Source organism: Aquarana catesbeiana, linkage group LG05, assembly GCF_042186555.1.
Source record: "Aquarana catesbeiana isolate 2022-GZ linkage group LG05, ASM4218655v1, whole genome shotgun sequence".
In the NCBI taxonomy this organism is placed as follows: Eukaryota; Metazoa; Chordata; class Amphibia; order Anura; family Ranidae; genus Aquarana; species Aquarana catesbeiana.
The window spans coordinates 494,252,653-494,272,175 of record NC_133328.1 but is presented as its reverse complement, the minus strand read 5'-3'; the positions used below and the strand labels follow the sequence as shown (position 1 = coordinate 494,272,175).

The window sequence follows — 19,523 nt, the reverse complement described above, 5'->3', positions numbered from 1 at the left end:
TTCTCACACTGAATTGCCTCTCTGCCAATCAGGAAGCGTGGGTCTGAAACCCGATTCCCGATTGGCCAAAAGGAGAAGCCTTCTGATTGGCCGCCAAGGAAGAAGGAGGAGACGGAAGTCGCCGAGCAGGGAAAGGAGAAGCTGCTCGTGATGCCAGCCACCGTGATGCCCACGAAGGAGAGCCGGGGAAGCCGCCCGTGATTGCCCGCCATGGATGGGGTAAGTGCATCGACTGACCTGATGGAGAACGGGAGGGGTGACGTGTGCACTGTTTGCCGCCCCCCCGAAAAAAATTACTACCAGCTGCCACTGGCTCACTGTAGAGCAATATAATTAATACTCGCCTATCTCGATTGCCTTGAAGAAATTGACTTTTTTTAAAAATCTTTTAAATTTGACACTTCCAGGAGTGTCAGATTCCCTATGTCTTCAGAAGACACTGTAATGACTCATTGGTTGGTGGAAGAAACTCCACATTTGAGAGCTAAGTATAATGACTTTTATTTACAGGGGAATTTTCTTCCACGTATTTAAATCTAGCAATACTGCCACTTTAGAAATACAAGGCTTTTTTTGCTACTCTGTTTTAATTAATACCCTGTTCAGTTTTTTTATTACAGGCTGACAGATGGACAACTTTTTTTTTTTTTATTTTTTTTTTTTAATTTTCGTTTTTAAATTTTTATTTTTTAAACTCTGTACTGTCTTGTTAAAAACTATTTCTGACAGCAAGCACACGCAGAACAAAGTTCTGTGACACCTGCATGTAGGCCCAGAAAACAACTCCCACGCTCATGAACTGCAGAGTTAAACTTGGTGGAGTTCAGAACACACCAAAACTTTACCTAAACACCTGAGTGACCTGTAATTTATAATGTTATTATGTTTTGAAGTAAAATGGTAGCAGGTGAAAACAGAGGGGGGAAAGCCACCACATCTAATGATTGGTAAGCTGCAATATATTACATTTTTGGTTTTAATAATACTTTAAATTCTGTGTATTGTTTTTTTTTTTTTTTTTTTTTAATTATGGCATTTCTGCTTTAAAATCTTTAAGAGGGTGGGAGGATTTGGAGCAGGACGTTTGTGTGGTTAGATGGTGGCCTGTTAACAGTATATCTGCACTGCTGAGACACATTAGCTCCCAGTGGTAAACATAGATTAACATCACCCCAGCATAGGTACATGTTCCTGGCAAAGCGAATCTACAGACACCTGCTGGTTAAACAGGTATACAAGTCATAAGTACCTACATTTCAAACCATTGCTGTTTTTCCCTTAAAGGGTCAACTATACTCATAGGCATGTTTATAAAGCAGTGAATCAGACATTCAGCAAACATTCTCTGCAGGTGAATCCCCCAGGTCCATGAGTTTTAAAGGACAGTGATTGATTTATATCCAGAGAATGTCTGGTGAATGTAACCGTCACTGCTTTACAAATAGATTAAAGTGGTTGTAAAGGCTGAAGGTTTTTTACCTTCATTCATTCTACGCATGAAGATAAAAAAACCTTCTGTGTGCTGCACCTCTCACAGCCCCCCTCCCCCAATACGTGCCTGAGTTCCCTCTTGATCCAGTGATGTGCACAAGAGCCTCGGCTGTCCCGGGATTCCCTCTCCCCATTGGCTGAGACAGCAGTGGGAGCTAATGGCAATCACAGCCAGTGAGCCAATGAGGAGAGAGCGGGGTGGGGCCGAGCTGCAGCTCTTTGTCTCTTACGGATGAATGGAGCAGAGCTTGGAAGGGAGCACGCACCAGTGCGGCCATAGCAAGTGGCATGCTATTGGGGGAACAGGTCAAGGGGGAGGAGCCAGGAGCACCGGTGGGGGGATCGGGATCGGGGCTGCTCTGTGCAAAACCACTGTACAAAACAGGTAAGTATGACCTGTTTGATTTTTAAAAGCCAAACCTTTAATACCACTTTAATCAGTGTTGATTCCATTTTTATAGGTGATGACAACCTAAGTAGTTGCTGTCTACTTTTAGGGGCTTCAATGGCAAGATATCCCCAGCAGAATTCTCCCCTAATCCCAAATGCTACAGTCAGTACTTCCATGATGTGTCCTTGTGTAAAGTGAAATGTGAAATCCAACTGTGAGTGAATGATACTGTTATGAGATCTCGTGTAAGTGGATAGACACTAGGGAATTGAATTGATATTCAGCCTATTTCTTAGCTCAGTTTTACCTGCAGACTGGCTTGTTATCCTCAGTAGTACAAACACCATCATTGTGACAGATATAATTTGCACAGGCACTATCTGGTTTCAGTGTTGTAGTCGTTGTGGTGCTTGTTTCTGTTCCTGGTGCTCTTGTGGTGGTTGTTCCTGGTGCTCTTGTGGTGGTGGTTGTTCCTGGTGCTCTTGTGGTGGTGGTTGTTCCTGGTGCTCTTGTGGTGGTGGTTGTTCCTGGTGCTCTTGTGGTGGTGGTTGTTCCTGGTGCTCTTGTGGTGGTGGTTGTTCCTGGTGCTCTTGTGGTGGTGGTTGTTCCTGTTCCTTTTGTGGTGGTGGTTATTCCTGGTGCTATTGTAGTGGTTCTTCCTGTTCCTGGTGTTATTGTGGTGGTTGTTCCTGTTCCTGGTGTTATTGTGGTGGTTGTTCCTGTTCCTGGTGTTATTGTGGTGGTTGTTGTTCCTGTTCCTGTTGTGATTGGTCTAGTAGTAGTAGATGGAGGTGCTGGCTGAGTTGTATTTAAATGAGTTACATCTGGTAGAAAAAAAAATAATAAAATGGTATGTAAACCCTTGACTGTGGGGGCGGCTGTAGACAGGACACCCACTGAGCCCTGCAAAGGGGCACTGCAAAACAAAGGGGACCGCACTGCAAAGGGGCACCGCAATGATTACAGTGCCCCCCCACAGTGCAGCCCCCCAACACCACAGTGCCCCACCACACCACAGCCCCCCCACCACAGTGTCCCCTGCAGCCATCCTTGTTTAACCTGGTATGTAAGTGATACTGGTTCTTCTCAAAGTCGAGGCAGAAGAACAGAGAACCAAGTGGCTCCTGTGGGGGTAGCACTACATGCATAGTGGGAGTTTTTGGTCTGGGGGGTATCCATCCTGTTTTAAGTATTGTGTGCTTCAATAAACATTTTGTAATTTTTTATTTATTCCTTATTAGAATTTCTTGTTTTTGTGTAGTCTTTTCACTTTGGGATAAACACATTTTTATACAATAACTGCATGCTATGATGGTTGCAATACATGGAGCATGTTTTACTATTTTCTTGTATGATACTACTTATAAGAGCCTATGAATTTGAGGCTTTATTCACCATTTCCCTAGACTATGAATGAACATCATACAGCTGGTGAGGACATTCCAATGCTCTCCATCCTGTAAGACTGCTTGAAAAAAAAAAACCTATAATGGTTATTTTTATTTTCAAAACAAAGGAAGCATTTTTAAAAGGCAACAACTTTAGATTTCTCTGCCGAAATGCTCCAAATGCACAATGAAGCATGTTATATAGATGTCTATATCTGTTTAATTGTAAGGTGTAACTGCAGGAAAAACTTTTGTTTTCTAGTTTTTGATAAGGAGAGGATTTGAAGTTCTGTCAGGGTTTTATTTTGGTCTGTGTGCCAGCTTGGGAGGTGTTCCCTTACAATCAGTTCCTACTGACCAATGACACCAGGATAGAGAGAGGAGACATATCCCTAGTGGCAATAATTCCATAAAAAACTGACAGGGATTCTAAGGCCTTCTGACTATAAAATATTTTATTACTGTAGAGTTTTGACTGTACATTTATTTAAAAACTTACAGTAAGTGACACTGATCTTGTTAAAGGGTTCTATGGTAAAAATATAAATGCTATAGATGATTTTTACTGCATGCAAACATAAAGAGGTCCTTTGACCTGGTTTTCATTGTATTGGGTGCTTTGTGACCCATATTTCACCTACAGCACAATCTACATCTAAGTCCAGCACTGGTGTTCCTTCATTAATACACAATGCAACTCATAAAGCAGAAGTATATTTAGGCATGATTTTAAAAAAAGAATTATGGCCAAAACTTGTTTGGCCATACTTCTCATGTAGGACACAGGAGTACACTTACTTGTGCTCTCCTGTGACCCAGAATCAGCTAAACTCTGCTGCTGACTAATATCACAGTCTTGCTCCAGACTCTGGAGGGGTCCCAACAATAATGTTGGGATCCACCTAGATGCCTTACACGCAGCTGGCGCAGCCTCTCAGCACACCACTGAGAGATTGACCCAGCCGCTCCCACACTCTTCATAGACCGGCGCTCCAGTGAGGGCCAAAGGGGCAGACAAACAGTCACCAGCTCTCTGCTCACTGAAGACTAGGAACTGAGCTATCGCCAGCCATGTGATCACTCAGTTCTCTAGCTTAGAGCCTGCGGGGGACAGCTGCAGCATCAAACCGATGCTGCAGAACATAGGTAAGTCTGTGTGTTTGTTTTTTTTTATAATCCCGCACTTCTTCTTTAAAGGAGAAGTATAGTGAAAGCTATTTTGGCTATACTTCTCTTGTAGGTCATAGAATTGCACCTACTTCTGCACTCTTGCGGCCCGCTGTTGGCTAACTTCACAGTGATCCACTGAGAGGCTGAGCCACCTGCTCCCACCCCCACCACAGCACAGCTCTCCAGTGAGCTATGGAGGGCAGAGCAGATAGCCAGTGACTGACATACTGTACATGGCTCTCTGCTCAGAGCGGAGGGGAGGACTGAGCGATGGGCGGTGTTTGATCGCTCAGTTCTCATTGGAGAGCTGGTGGAGGACAAATGCTGCATCGGATTGATGCTGCAAAATTTTTTAGCTTTTTTAAAGTCTATATTTCTTTTTTAAAATAACCTGAATAATAAAATTTTTTACATTTTTTAAATAAAAAAATTACCTATTTAAGCCAATTTTTTGGCACAGTTATTTCTTGTTTAACCACTCACATTTAAGCATCTATTTTCACTGGTCTTGTTTGTTCATTTTTTTGTAGTAATGTATTAAAAAGACATATTTTTTTAATGCTTTTGTTTGCCTTGAAACCAACGCTGGCCAAATTCGACCATCCTACATCATTTTGTGTAGAGATTGTAAAGAAAAAAAGTACAACTTTTGCCAAAAGAAATCATTCTTTGCCCTGAAATTAACAACTACCGGTATATTTGTATTTGTTATCTTAAAGTATAACTAAAGGCAAAAATGTTTTTTTAGTTTTGGCTAGAGTGTAGGGGGATTAGAACATCTGTAAATTTGTATTGCTGTTTGTGTCTCCGTTAAGGAGATTCTCCCTCTCTATTTGTCCTGTTTACCTTTATCGTTGAAAGTGAAAGTAAAAGAAAATCTCAAATTTTGGGTTGTCCCCAGATATGAATGTAATGGGGGGAAATCTGGGGGGAAATCTTCCAATGGGGACACTAGTTCTGGTGATCTGGGGGTCCCCAAGGAATTCCTTTTATTTGGAGGGATTTTCCCTCATTTCCTGTTTGGCTATGACAGGAAGTGAAGAGAAATCTCTGGCAAAAAAAAAACTGACAGGGGTTTGCTCTATCCAAACAAAAAAGTTTTGCCTATAGTTCTACTTTAGGTAATTCCATAGTTATTGCAGAGTCAGAAGGCCCATAGCTAAAATATAAAATTTGTTAATGGTTAAATAGGTGCAGCAACTGATATGGTTATATGGACCTATTGGTCCCCCCATCTCTGGATTAATTACAATCATTTTTGCTGCACACTGTATAACAGTAATTGATAAAAAAATTGCAGCATAATAGGGGCAAAGATTTCAATATTGCTTATTTTTGGGTGAGGCTTAAAGTGGATGTAAACCCAATGTCATCCTTTCTAAACTACTGCCATAGGGGTTATCTCTAAGGATATACATGCCTCCTGCATGTATCTTTACCTGTCAAATGTCTCCCCTCTGTCTGTTATTAGATCCGAAAAACTGCAGATTCTGTGGGTGGGTCTGTTGTCTGGAGCTCGGTGGGTGGAGTCGTGATGTCAGTGAACTCCCCGCCCACCTCTACACTCCCCTTGTCAATATTCATTTTCTCCTGTGTATTTCTTACACTGAACTTCTGCTATGATCTCTAACATCCAGTGAAAAGACAGGAAAGTAACCACATGACTTCAGCATGCCAAATCATGCTGAGGTGTGGAACAGCCAATCCTTGCAGAGCTGAAGAAAGGAGTGGAAGGGAATTAAATAATTATATATAAATAAATAATTGCGCTGATATTAACCTAATAATAGTGCACTATGTGTCCTAAAATACCATAAATGAGTGAACTTTCAACAATATGAAAAGTGACTTTTGAGATAAATAATAAATATTAGTCCTGTGAATTAAAAACACTTGGTAAGTGAATAAACACAAATAAAACGGTTCAGTAGTAAGTCTGCTTAAATTTATTTAAGCAGACTTACTACTGAACCCACTGTTATACATTTGGGCTAACTTATAAGGTCCCGTCACTCTTTTACAAAGGACACTTATGTTACACAATTAATGGACGTTTTATTTGTGTTTATTCACTTACCAAGTGTTTTTAACTCACAGAAGGACTAATATTTATTATTTATCTCAAAAGTCACTTATCATATTGTTGAAAGTTCACTCATTTATGGTATTTTAGGACACATAGTGCACTATTATTAGGTTAATATCAGTGCAAATATTTATTTATTTATATATAATCATCCACTTGTGTAGTTAACATTATTGATTGCAGCTATATTATTTGGGCATCTTTTAATATTTTTTCACATAATTTTATTCGTAATTTCCACTTCAGCGCTTTAGTATATATATCACAATTAAAAAATAATGCCTGTGTCTTAGGCTGAAGCTCGAGATATGTAAATCACCTGTCACTCACAGCAAGGGGGAGGATTTGACAAAGTTTTTCTCAGTTTGTCAAGATTTATCTCACTGAACAATAAAAGAGGATTGCTCAGAGATGGATTAACTCTTTGTGGCAAGACTGGGCTCAAATGATAGGAAATCTTATACTCTACAGTATGATTAAAAAAAAATTCGGGTTTACATCCACTTTAAGGCACCGGATTTTCCTTGCCCATAGGATCGATTATGGTCCATATTACAGTTATATCTAAACTTATCATCTTGTGGAAAAGTCAAGGTGGCTCTGAAACAGGTCAATGTGTATAACATTTTGCTGAATATTGTGGTTGGAGCCTTCCATCATGTTGGATGTTAAATATACAATTTGATAACAAGTCTCCTGTGTCCTCAACTCCTGATGTCAAGAAGACTTCAAATGAGCATGAAAACCAGGTCATTTTGTTGTTGGAGGAGTAGAACAAATACACATGTGCTTATCAAACCCTCTTCCCATCTGCCTTGATATTTTCATTTTTTTTATGAATACCCACTTAATGTTACACAATGTCACTTACCTTCTACTGTTATAAGAAGGAATGCATCACCCCCTTTTAGAAAATCTCTGCTATGTACCCTGTCATGTGTGATATATGCTGATGTTCCATATCCAGGTCCACGGAAAAACTGTGTTCCATTAGAGAAGGAAGCATTGGTTCCTACTATCTCAGGTTTATCCCAAAAAAACCCATTATCTAAAAAAAAAAAAAAAAAAAAAAAAAAGATAATTTGTGTTCTAATTTAATTACAGCCAATATATTTGTATATTTACTTTAAAGCATAGTGGTTTTGATATCTTTACAAACTCATCACAATAAATGCCATTTCAAAAATAAGGAAAAATATGAATTAATAATAAAAACATACATTGCCAACACATGATTTGTAAACAGATTTTTTTTTTTTTTTACTTACCTGTTAGTTGGTAGGGATCTGTGGTAATGCTCCTTAGATTGTTCATACGCTTCCGAATATCTGGATTTTGATCCATCAGTACCATGGATGCCTGTCTTAGGGAACATGGCCACTGCAATTTGTTGTCATTCTCTCCAGAAATAAGATGAAAATATATTCCCAGGTCATGGAACTTATCAGGAGAGGCAGTAGCTCTAAGCTGCACCTGGAAAGCATACCCATCTTTGGAATAAAAGGGAGGACTGTAAAGTCTAAGAGTTACATTATTGATCTGGTTTTCAAAGTTGTGGATGTGCCAAATAAAATGTGGGCATTTAGCCTCGGATAAATTAATATCGTCAATCGAAAAACCTCCATTGGAGCTTCCACTTCCTTTTATTCCTTGAAAGACAACACGGAACTTTGTGCTTGCGACTAGAGACACATGGTACAGCTGCCAATAGTTTGCAGGCTGAGCTGAAAAATCATATCACAAGAAAGAATTTATATTTTATTATCTACAGTATTTTGTTTATAAACCACAGAAAAGAAAATCATGAATAGCGTTAGACATGGTTGAAGCAAGGTTGAGTGAATTAATTATACTTTTTGCACTAAAGAAATAAGTAATTTTTATTACCCTGTTTTTCCCCGAAAATTAGACCTAGTGTGACTGTCGGTGATGGCTGCAATATAAGCCCTACCCCCCAAATAAGCCCTAGTTAAAGTCCTTGTAGGTCTTATTTTCAGGGTAGGGGTTATTTTCGGGGAGGTCTTATTTTCAAGGTAGGGCTTATTTGGGGGGTAGGGCTTATATTGCAGCCATCACTGACAATCATGCTAGGTCTTATTTTCGGGGAAACAGGGTATACTATTTGACATAAAAAAGGTCCAGGCTTGACCCTGTGTTCTTAGTATGTTAAATAGGGGTACATTTATAACTACCAATTCATTGGCCTAGAACAGGGGTGCTCAACCCATGGTCTGTGTGTCACATGTGGCCTGTGGAGACCTCTAAAGTGGCCTGCAACCTCATGCTCTGGGATGCCCAAACCATGATCAAGGGGTTGCCGATCTGCTATCCCAGAGCATCAGAGTGCATGGAATTACCACCAGCTGCGGAGGAAGCAAGCAGCTGCAGAGGGAGCAGGAGCCGAAAAAGCCGATGCTTCCTCTGTAGCACTGGCTACAAAGTGCACTTCTCCTGGGACCTTTCTAGCAGCCTGGAGAGTAATGCCTTCAGAAGCTGGAAAAGGTCAGTGTATTAAACATCATATACACTGCACATTTGCAATAGGCATATAGGCACTTTTATAAAAAAAAAGGTTTTTAGGCTGCTTTCACACTGAGCAGCACGGTGCACCTATGGCTTTCCTGTGAGTTAGCTGCACTGAGCCATAGACTTCTATAATATCCTGTCTATTTGGTACCCTTTCTGAAAGAGCACCAAAACTCCTGAATGCAGGAGTTTTGGTGCACTTTCACAAAATGCACCATACTTGCAAGTCTGTGGCAAAGCAAAGCTAGCCCACAGGTAAGCTGCAGGAGTACTGTGCTGTACCCATGGTGCGGGTAAACCGCAGTGCATCAGTGTGAAAACAGCCTTATATGAAGCTCAGGACAGTAAGGGCTTGTTTACATTTGTAGTTTGAGGGGCGGTAAAACCCTATAGTTGAGATGTGTTTTTACCACACCCCTCCCAACCACTGGTGTAGTGTCAGGGGTCGCAATGGTGACCCTGCCCCATGCTCCAGGGGACCCTTGCGGCCTCCCTGCTCCATTCTGTTTTACACTTGGACAGGAGGGCTGGTGGGGTGGCATATACAGGAACCAATCATCTCCATTTTCCTTATGCGACCATTGAATTCCGGCTTCTCCTCCTCTCCCTCCCACTGGCATTCAGTGGCTGCAGGAGAAAAATGCTTATTATGCTCTTCCATGTCATTTTCTTGTGGCCAGTGACCAATTACCAAGTCACTTAAGTGGCCCTCGTTTTTCAAAAGGTTGAGCAGCCCTGGCCTAGAATGATATTTATCCTGGATGTGACTGGTTTGAAATTGAAAAATCATCATTCTGTTTGCTTGACCATCTACAGACTTATCTCAGCCTGAAAAGTCATAATTTCCATTTCTTTATTTAGGCTGGGTTCACACCTCTGACGGATGCGGCTCATGGGTGTGTCCCCGTTCTCCGTTTCAGGGACGAATCGGGGCCACATTTTTGCCTGAATTCGGCCCTGAAAGGGAGCCAAAGACGCACAGCACTCCTGTGCAAGCTGCTCCTCAACTGCAACAGAGATATGTGAAACAGGTCCATAGAGGGCCAGTCACAATCTCCTGTCATGCGAATTGGATGCGGAGAAACCTACACCCAATTTGCATAGGTGTGAACCCAGCCTAACAGTAAAAAATAATGCATACAGTAGTATGGCCACTACAATGTACATTCATTATTCACCAAACCAGCCAATTTTCTATAAGATTGTACACCTTTATGCTTATGGTGTCTATGCAAACAACTCCAAATCTAATGCATGGCTAAATCTGATATGATTGCTATAATCCCTGGGTCTGGTCCCATGGGCTACTACACATCACATACAGTAGATATTCCTGCTTTTACAATATGACTTTGTCAAGGTACTTATCTGCAAAAAAAAATGTAAGTGATTATAAAACTTTTTTTAAAATAGCAACCAGGTTTATACTTATCTGCTCTTTGGAATGGAATTGCACAGAGCAAGACCAAATCTCCTCTACTGGGGTCCCCTGCTCCTCTCCTCTTCTGTTTGTGCACCCCTAGCAAGCCACTTCCTATGGGGGCACTCCTGCAGACTTGCTTCCAAGCCATACTGCCTGCGTCTATACACACAGACAGCACAGCTTGGCACTGCCCCCCATTTCCTTGTCATTGGCTTTGACTGACAGCAGCAGGAGCCAATGGCTTCTGCTGCCTCAGGAAAGCCTGTGAGGCCAGGAAGTGAGGGGAGAAAGCCACTGCAGTGCTAATGGGCACAGCGCTGGATTGAGTGAGGGCTCAGGTAAGTATAAGGGAGGGCAAGCGGGGATATTACTACCAAAACATTTTTTCTCTTAATGCAAGGAATGCATTAAGGTAAAAATGTTTAGGCTTTATAACCATTTTAAATAATCAATGTCTCTCTACTCTTGATAATCAATGATTAAACTTGATAAAGAGTCAGTAAAGTACCACTGGGGTTTATTGTTAGAACATACAGTATATATAATATTTCAAGTATGCAAGGAAAAACAAAATATTTTAGCATATTGTCACATTAGTACCTATTTATGCCCCCTTGACATAATAAAATGTATTTTAGGTAAGAAGTAATGTCTCACCGTCGACTGTGGTGACAAATGTCAGTGTGCCGTTTGGATAGGCATCTGTGTATTCTCTGATCCAGATGTTCAGGCTATCAGATACATCACCATTGTGGAAGTAGAAGAATTCCAAGCACTGAAATCCTCTCTTTGGGTAAAAAAGTCGACTTTCCAATAGTGCTGTATCTCCTGTATTTAGTGTGCTGGTGTTGAGGTGCATGAAATAACCACTATCTGTTTGAGGAATCAAAATAACATTTTTTTTTTTTTTTTAGAAAACTTTAATATATCATTTTAGACGACCAGTAAAGTTTATTCATTGTACAACAGACATTGAAGAGAAGTAATTGGGTATGAGTCACCTGATGTCTTAAAGTGTTTGTGCAGACAAACTTTTTTTTTTGTATAGGAAAGAGTTAGGACCCATGTGAAGAGTTTATTGATGCCTGAATTCCTGGTAAGTAAAGTTTATTTGTCTTTATTTGCCTTAGCGACCACCAATGTCACTTAGAAAGACAGGAAACCCAGAATTTTACAGCTGTCAGAAGAACAAAGGAGGGTGGATTGTCCAAGAGGGAAACCTGTTCTGGTAACAAAAGTTCTGCCTAGCAACACTAGGGTCATTGGTTCGAACCCCAACCACTGCACAACCTGCCTGGAGTTTGCTTGTTCCCTCTGTGCCTGCGTGAGTTTCCTCCAGGTACTCCGGTTTCCTTCCACACTCCAAAAAAATGCTGGTAGGTTAATTGGCTCCTGTCTAAATTGGCCCTAGTATGAGTATGTATGAATGTGAGTTAGGGACCTCAGATTGTAAGCTGTTTGATGGAAGGGACTGATGTGAATGTATAATAAATATGTAAAGTACTGCATAAAATGATGGCACTATATAAGTACCTGTAATAAATAATAAATAAAATAAAAGTCTAAGAGGGACATAGTAAAGATAGTAAACTGACAGGGGTTTTAACCCCTCCCTACTGTATCTAAAGCTGAAGAAACATTTTGGCTATTCACTTTAATCATACCTCCCAACACACCCCCTGCCACGCTCCCTTAATGGAAAATTATACAAAATGATTAGTTACACCCACAAGTGCTTTTTTTTACCACTACTATTCCTGTATTATACAGGTTTTTGGAATTTACTAATGCAGCAATGCTGAATTTGGATGAAAGGTTTAGCACTGGGAAACACAGTTTGAAAATTAATAGTGCATTTTTATATACTATATAACTATATAGATCAGACTAAAATGAGGGGCAAATGAGGGGGAAAGAGGGAAAGAGGGACTTTGTTTCAAATCAGGGATAGTCCCTCGTAATCAGAGACAGTTAGGAGCTATGCTTTGTCTTCCACCACCATTCTTGTTGATATGACTATTATCCAAGCAATGCATCATTTCAACTATCTTTCTTATAAGCTCTTGAAATATTATCTTAAATATATATATATATATATATACACACACAGTATCTCATGTGACAACACTGAAGAAATGACACTTTGCTACAATGTAAAGTAGTGAGTGTACAGCTTGTATAACAGTGTACATTTGCTGCCCCCTCAAAATAACTCAACACACAGCCATTAATGTCTAAACCACTGGCAACAAAAGTGAGTACACCCCTAAGTGAAAATGTCCAAATTGGGCCCAATTAGCCATTTACCCTCCCCAGTGTCATGTGACTCGTTAGTGTTACAAGGTCTCAGGTGTGAATGGGGAGCAGGTGTGTTAAATTTGGTGTTAATGCTCTCACTTTCTCATATCAGTCACTGGAAGTTCAACCTGGCACCTCATGGCAAAGAACTCTCTGAGGGTCTGAAAAAAAGAATTGTTGCTCTACATCTAGATGGCATAGGCTATAAGAAGATTGCCAATACCCTAAAACTGAGCTGCAGCATGGTGGCCAAGACCATACAGCGGTTTAACAGGAGAGGTTCCACTCAGAACAGGCCTCGCCATGGTCAACCATGTCCTGTGGTCTGATGAGATCAAGATAAACGTATTTGGTTCAGATGGTGTCAAGCATGTGTGGTGGCAACCAGGTGAGGAGTACAAAGACAAGTGTGTCTTGCCTACATTCAAGCATGGTGGTGGGAGTGTCATGGTCTGCAGGTGCATGAGTGCTGCCGGCACTGGGGAGCTACAGTTCATTGAAGGAACCATGAATGCCAACATGTACTGTGACATACAGAAGCAGAGCATGATCCTCTCCCTTTGGAGACTGGGCCGTGGGGCAGTATTCCAACATGATAATGACCCCAAACACACCTCCAAGACAACCACTGCCTTTCTAAAGAAGCTGAGGGTAAAGGTGATGGACTGGCCAAGCATGTCTCCAGACCTAAACCCTATTGAGTACCTTTGGGGCATCCTCAAAGGGAATTAATACTTTGGGCCCAATTTGGACATTTTCACTTAGGAGTGTACTCACTTTTGTTGCCAGCGGTTTAGACATTAATACAAAATAGAGGAGAGAAGGAAAGGTTTCCCAAGTAATTCTTCAAAGAGGGGGATGTCAGCTAGTAGGTGATCTGTTCCTTCTGCAATGAGGGCACAGATCACCTACTAGCTGACATCCCCCCTCCGCTTATCCCGGGAGGTTCGAAAGGACATGCCAACAGCACTGGATGCTCACAGTACACAAGGAGTAGTGGACAGAGCCTTTATTCTATCCTCTGTGGTTTCCAATCCTTTTAGAAAAGGGTGGATTGTCAGTCTGATTGCCTGGAGGCTGCCTGGACATCGGGAGAGTGGTGAGCTGCATCGATTCCTTTTTCCCGGCTGGGAAGCGTACACATGTACACACACTCACCTGCCTCTTAGAGATCCAGCAGCTTGTCCCCACCTGTAACAGGAACTTTCTGGTCAATCACCATACATCTTGCTACCTGGGGGAACCTTGAATACTCCTTCCGTGTTTATTCCTGCTCTGTTTACATCATTAGGAAACCGTACTCCGATATCATTATTATTTTAGCCATAGAAGCATCATTATTTTTCTATCAGCCTTATCAGGGTCACGTCTTTGTACTGCTCTTAAATATCTCCTATTTAACCCAGCTGTGGAATGGTTAAAAACTTAAGGTGTTGCATCTATGAGATATTGAGCGAATCGCTCTAACACTATATCCATTCATGTTCCCACTGGGATCCATAAATTTATGAGGATTAGAAGTTCATTACATTTGTGAGGAGTGTATGTCTGCTTGTGGTGGCCATCTGTGTCTTCAAACAACGTTGTCTAATTTTATTGAATGTGGTGGAGGTTTGTTATAGATACATTTTTACTAGCTCTCAGTGTTCATGTGGATTTTTCAATAAAGAATTGTACATTTTTTTGATAATACCGGCTGTTTCTCTTTGAAGAATTACTTGGTAAACCTTTCCTTCTCCCCTCTTTTTTATATGCCTACCCTAATTTAGAGGGACACACCTTAAAGTGATTGTAAGGGTAATTTTTTTTTTAAATAACAAACATATCATACTTACTTTCACTGTGCAGCTCGTTTTGCACAGAGTGGCCCCGAACCTCGTCTCCTGGGGTCCCCTGGCTACTCTCGCGGCTCCTCCCTGCATCAGAAAACCCCCTGGGAGAAGCACTCTCCCGGGGGATTACCTTGCAGGCGCGCTCCTGGGTCCAGCATTCAGCGTCCATAGAGGCTGAATGCAGGACTTGGCCCCGCCCCCCGGCGCCCGCGTCATTGGATTTGATTGACAGCAGTGGGAGCCAATGGCTGCGCTGCTATCAATCTATCCAATCAAGAGCCGGGAGCCCGTGGAGAGAGAGACAGCGTGTCCCCGCCGACTGAATGAAGGGGTTCAGGTAAGTAAAAGGGGGGGGCTGGGGGGCCGGTGACTGCAAGGTGTTTTTTCACCTTAATACATAGCATGCATTAAGGTGAAAAAACACAAACCTTTACAACCCCTTTAAGTCTCCATTCAGTCTTTAAGGTGATGTCAAAATGAGGAATTGAACAAATTTCAGCTCCCCTTTTTTCAGACAAATTTGTACTAGGTGTAGCCTCATAGTGTAATTTTTATCCTTGTTGTTCTATAGGTTTAGACATTAATGGCTGTGTGTTGAGTTATTTTGAGGGGACAGCAAATTTACATTGTTATACAAGCTATACACTCACTACTTTACATTGTAGCAAAGTGTCATATCTTCAGTGCTGTCTCATAAAAAGATATAATAAAATATTTACAAAAATGTGAGGGGTGTACTCACTTTTGTGAGATACTGTGTGTGTATATATATATATATATATATATATATATATATATATATATATACATACGCGTTTATGAGCATTTTTGTCATAAACAAGTGTAATCATGTCTACATAGTTGTCCTCTCAATTTACAGCATACCATTGTGCGTCAAGTTACACAACATTCACGTGTAGTGCAGGGCTTGCAAAAGTTACACTTTGCCCTTTTGGTATTTACTGTGTCATATGAGATTTGTCCAATTAGCATGTTATGCTTGACAGGAATTTTAGATGGATAAGGTGTCAACCATAAAATGAAACACAGCAATAAATGAAGTTATGTGATAAGATGCTGCTTACCTTTGCAGTTCCCTAAGTTAGTGTGATCAGTACTGGGTCCAGTAGGGTTTTGAAGGACATGCTCCCAATCTGCATGATCTCCTGTACCTTGTATCATTCCACAGATGTTGTTGTACTCAAAATCACAAGTGTCCAGGAAAGTAAGAAAGTTAGCTAAAGAGTGAAAACAGTTTGAGACAATGATCAGGATAGAGAGAGTTACAAAAAACTGGTAGCAGATACTTTGAAAGCCATGAGACTTGTTTATGTCATTGTAGACCTTACCTACCAATATTTAATTACATTAATCATTAAGAGCCCTTGCACACTGGGGCGGTTTGCAGGCGCTATTGCGCTAATAATAGCGCCTGCAAACCGCCCCGAAAGTGCCGCTGCTTTCATTCCAGTGGGCAAGCCCCGAGGGCTTGCACACTGGAGCGATGCGCTGGCAGGACGGTAAAAAAAGTCCTGCCAGCAGCATCTTCGGAGCGGTGAAGGAGCGGTGTGTATACCACTCCTTTACCGCTCCTGCCCATTGAAATCAATGGGACGGCGCGGCTATACCGCCGGCAAAGCGCCTCTGCAGAGGCGCTTTGCGGTGGTATTTAACCCTTTCTCGGCCGCTAGCGGGGCGGTTTTAATAATAGCGGCGTTTTACCGCCGACGCCGCCCCCGCCCCAGTGTGCAAGGGCTCGTACAGTATGATAATGTGTTGTATTGTAAAGATGATTTAAATCTGAAGGACCCTTCAGGATAAGGATGGCCATACATTATACAATGTTTTTGTACAAATTTCTTTTAGATTTACTAAAACTTTATAATAGGAGGTCAAACCTAAACACTTTCAATTTGTATGCAATCAGGCAGGCCCTTTCACTAGATAATGAAAGGTAAATCTAAAGGAAATTGAATACGAAAATTATAATTTGTGGCCAGTTTAAGTATGCAAATGCATATCCTGTATTCTGGTTATCAGATGATTAGCCCAAAAATGTTTCTTGTGTTTTAGATTAGAGTGATAACTTTTTATTAGGATGTATTTATATTTTACTTTAATTCTGTATTATGACTGTGATCTGCACTTGCTCTGCATCATAGATGCCAACACTTTAAAATAAAGTTGAATCATCATGCATGTCTAGGCAAAACAAAATACTAAGTGCCAAGTTCTTGCATCTTTAACTCCAGACAAACAACTAAATACACGGTTAAAATTACATATATGGGAGCAGTTTATCTGCCAAGTGATTAGTAAATCACTGTAGCCAGTGCTGTGATTCAAGCTCCTATGTCAGAAAGCAAAGTCAGGTTCTCCAATCACTGTGTCCTCTCTACAGCCTGCAACGCATGTTGTGCAATACAGTCTTGTGAAGGACCTACTCAAGCCTATGATTGGACAATAAAATAGCAGGAACACACTCACAAGATCCTCACTCTGCTCCTTCCACTATTTTGTTTTAGATAGACAGTACTGTACAAAGGAGCCTGATTGGGAAATAGAATTGGACTTCCCTGCCCGGCCTATAGTATTGCTGTGCAGGCGATTACAGGAGATTACTTTCAAAGGTACTTTTGACAACTGTGTGTAAAAATAAAAAGTATTTTTGAAAGGAATCCATAATCTTTTTTTATCATAATGATTTTTATTATAAATTTTTAACATAATTGTTTTATTAATTCTGCTTTAACGTTACTACTATTGAAAAATAAGTTGTGTTTAAATGATCCTTCTTAAGCCAGCCACGTACGGTTCAAATCTCAGTCAACTCAGCAGGGACCAGCGGAGATTCAAACCATCTATGGGCAGGCTGATTGTACCCAAGTTGATCCATCGATTGACTTGGGTACAACCAGCATGTAATTTCTTTACATGCGATTATTGCCAGCGGCTATATGGTACAGATACAAATTCCCAATACATGAAAAAGTCAGTTACAGATAAGTTACAGGTTAAGAGAACTTTACAATGTGTGCTAATCATTTCTAGTTATTAGTCAGCAGCAGGAAGCAGATGTATGTAATAGTGCTAAAGTGCAATGTATGTGTCCTTATTAAACTACAGTAATCTGCAACCTGGTTGGTTGCTATATGTTACTATGATATTACTGCCCACTGTAATTTGCACTCAGGTGTTCTACATTATTTAGGCCCCTTTTACACTGATGGACTGATCTGCCTGTCAGTTTTTCAGGCAGATCCGCCTGGACCATCCATAGCCCTCTATGGAGCAGCGGTTGTCAGCTGACATGTCCTGACACCCACCGGCATCCAATTTGATCCGGTCCACTAAAAACACATGGATGGGGACGGGCAGTCCATTTCCATACAACTGCCCCACAGAGAACAGTGGGCTGTGTCTGTTTCTGCTCTGCATAGCGGAGTGGACAGGGACCTGTCATACGCCTGCTCAGCGGGGATCAGGGGACAGATCCCTCGCTGACCAGGCAGATCGCTTGGCGGAGTCCATCCCATCTGGAAGGGGCCTAATAGAGGAACTTCCTGCAAACCTCTAATTAGCACCTATGTTTATGGATTTGTAATTTTCTTCAGCCAGCCGTATGATTTATTAACATCTGCTACACAGCACAGCCAGACAATTTCCTGTTACAGTATTTCAGCTTCCTGTGTTACTTCTCTGCCTCCAACTGCTTCTTGCCAAATAAGCCATACCAGTCTTACTGATGTATCTGAATATAAAACAGTAAGCTTACTCTCTTACTAAGCCTTAATGACTGATTACATACGTATGTAGCAACAACCTCTGGATCATTAGTCAAACAGCTTAATACAGAGCTGAAATGCATATATGGGAGATGTTTTACCTGCCATATGATTTATGCATTTGTTAAGCCAGACCTGAGATATACACAGCTCTGTGAGGCAATATAGTCAAGTTAATGATATCACTTTTCTGTAATACAAATAAACAGCAAATCTTGGTCACCTCCTTTTAACATGTTACTCTCCTGTCAGCTTGTTTCTTGTGTATGCGTCACAGTCCAACTAGTTTAGATTACTGACCTTCCCACCTCCTACTCCCAGTCTATGTGCTACTGTAAAGGGAACTAAAGGATAAGCTCACCTTTGGAACATGTTACATGTTCCATCCATATTTAGGGTGGAACATGTTCCAGCTCCTGCCTCCTCTTCACTTGATCCCTCTCTCCCTGTGACAGCGGATGAGGGATCATCTCTCCACACCCACTGTCACAATTTAAAAACAGCATTCTGTTAACGAATAAACTACAAGTACTGTCATCCACTGCGGCCGGCAGCTTGTACTTCTCAATGAACTGAGAGGCTGTTGGTGAGCGCTCTTGTAATCCATTTATTTTTCCTGCCATTCAATAACTGCCTGTCCATACAAGGTAGGGGCAGACAGCTGTACTGAGTGTCTGCAGGATCCTGACATTGCACCCCTGATCTGCTGCTCACGGGTGCAATGCTTTACAGGCTGCAGAGTAAAGAAATAATAGATGCACATTTTTTTTTACCTACAAAAAGATGTGCATTTATTATTTATTTATAAAAGGTGAACTTAGACTTTAAAGCAGGCTGATATCAAGAGACATTTAGGTAAATTAAATTAAAAGATACTAATGAATGCAGTTCTGTCATCAAGTAAACATAATTAAATGTGTATTTTATATTTTTTATATCTTTTAAGGTGATTTTTCTAAATGTCTCTTGATATCAGCCTGTTATAAAGTCTAAGTTCACCTTTTATAAAATAAATAACAAATAAATACACATCTTTTTGTAGGTAAAAAATGTGCATATATTATAAAAATATAGTAGTTGAATTTGACTTATCAGCCTTTCTGGCTACTGTACATCAGAGCTTAGAGGGGAGT

At 40.9% G+C, this 19,523-nt stretch overlaps 1 protein-coding gene across 1 annotated transcript in view; it reads right to left on the bottom strand.

Moving 5' to 3' along the window:
* LOC141146061 (meprin A subunit beta-like) overlaps window positions 1–19,523 on the bottom strand; it is a 72,157-nt gene that overhangs the window by 12,119 nt on the left and 40,515 nt on the right. The window contains exons 10-15 of the mRNA XM_073632824.1: window positions 15,691–15,843; window positions 11,133–11,348; window positions 7,795–8,250; window positions 7,398–7,574; window positions 2,614–2,706; window positions 2,190–2,442 (exon numbers count right to left, since the gene is read on the bottom strand). Coding sequence (XP_073488925.1) covers window positions 2,190–2,442; window positions 2,614–2,706; window positions 7,398–7,574; window positions 7,795–8,250; window positions 11,133–11,348; window positions 15,691–15,843 — 1,348 coding nt within the window. The remainder of the gene's footprint in view (window positions 1–2,189; window positions 2,443–2,613; window positions 2,707–7,397; window positions 7,575–7,794; window positions 8,251–11,132; window positions 11,349–15,690; window positions 15,844–19,523) is intronic.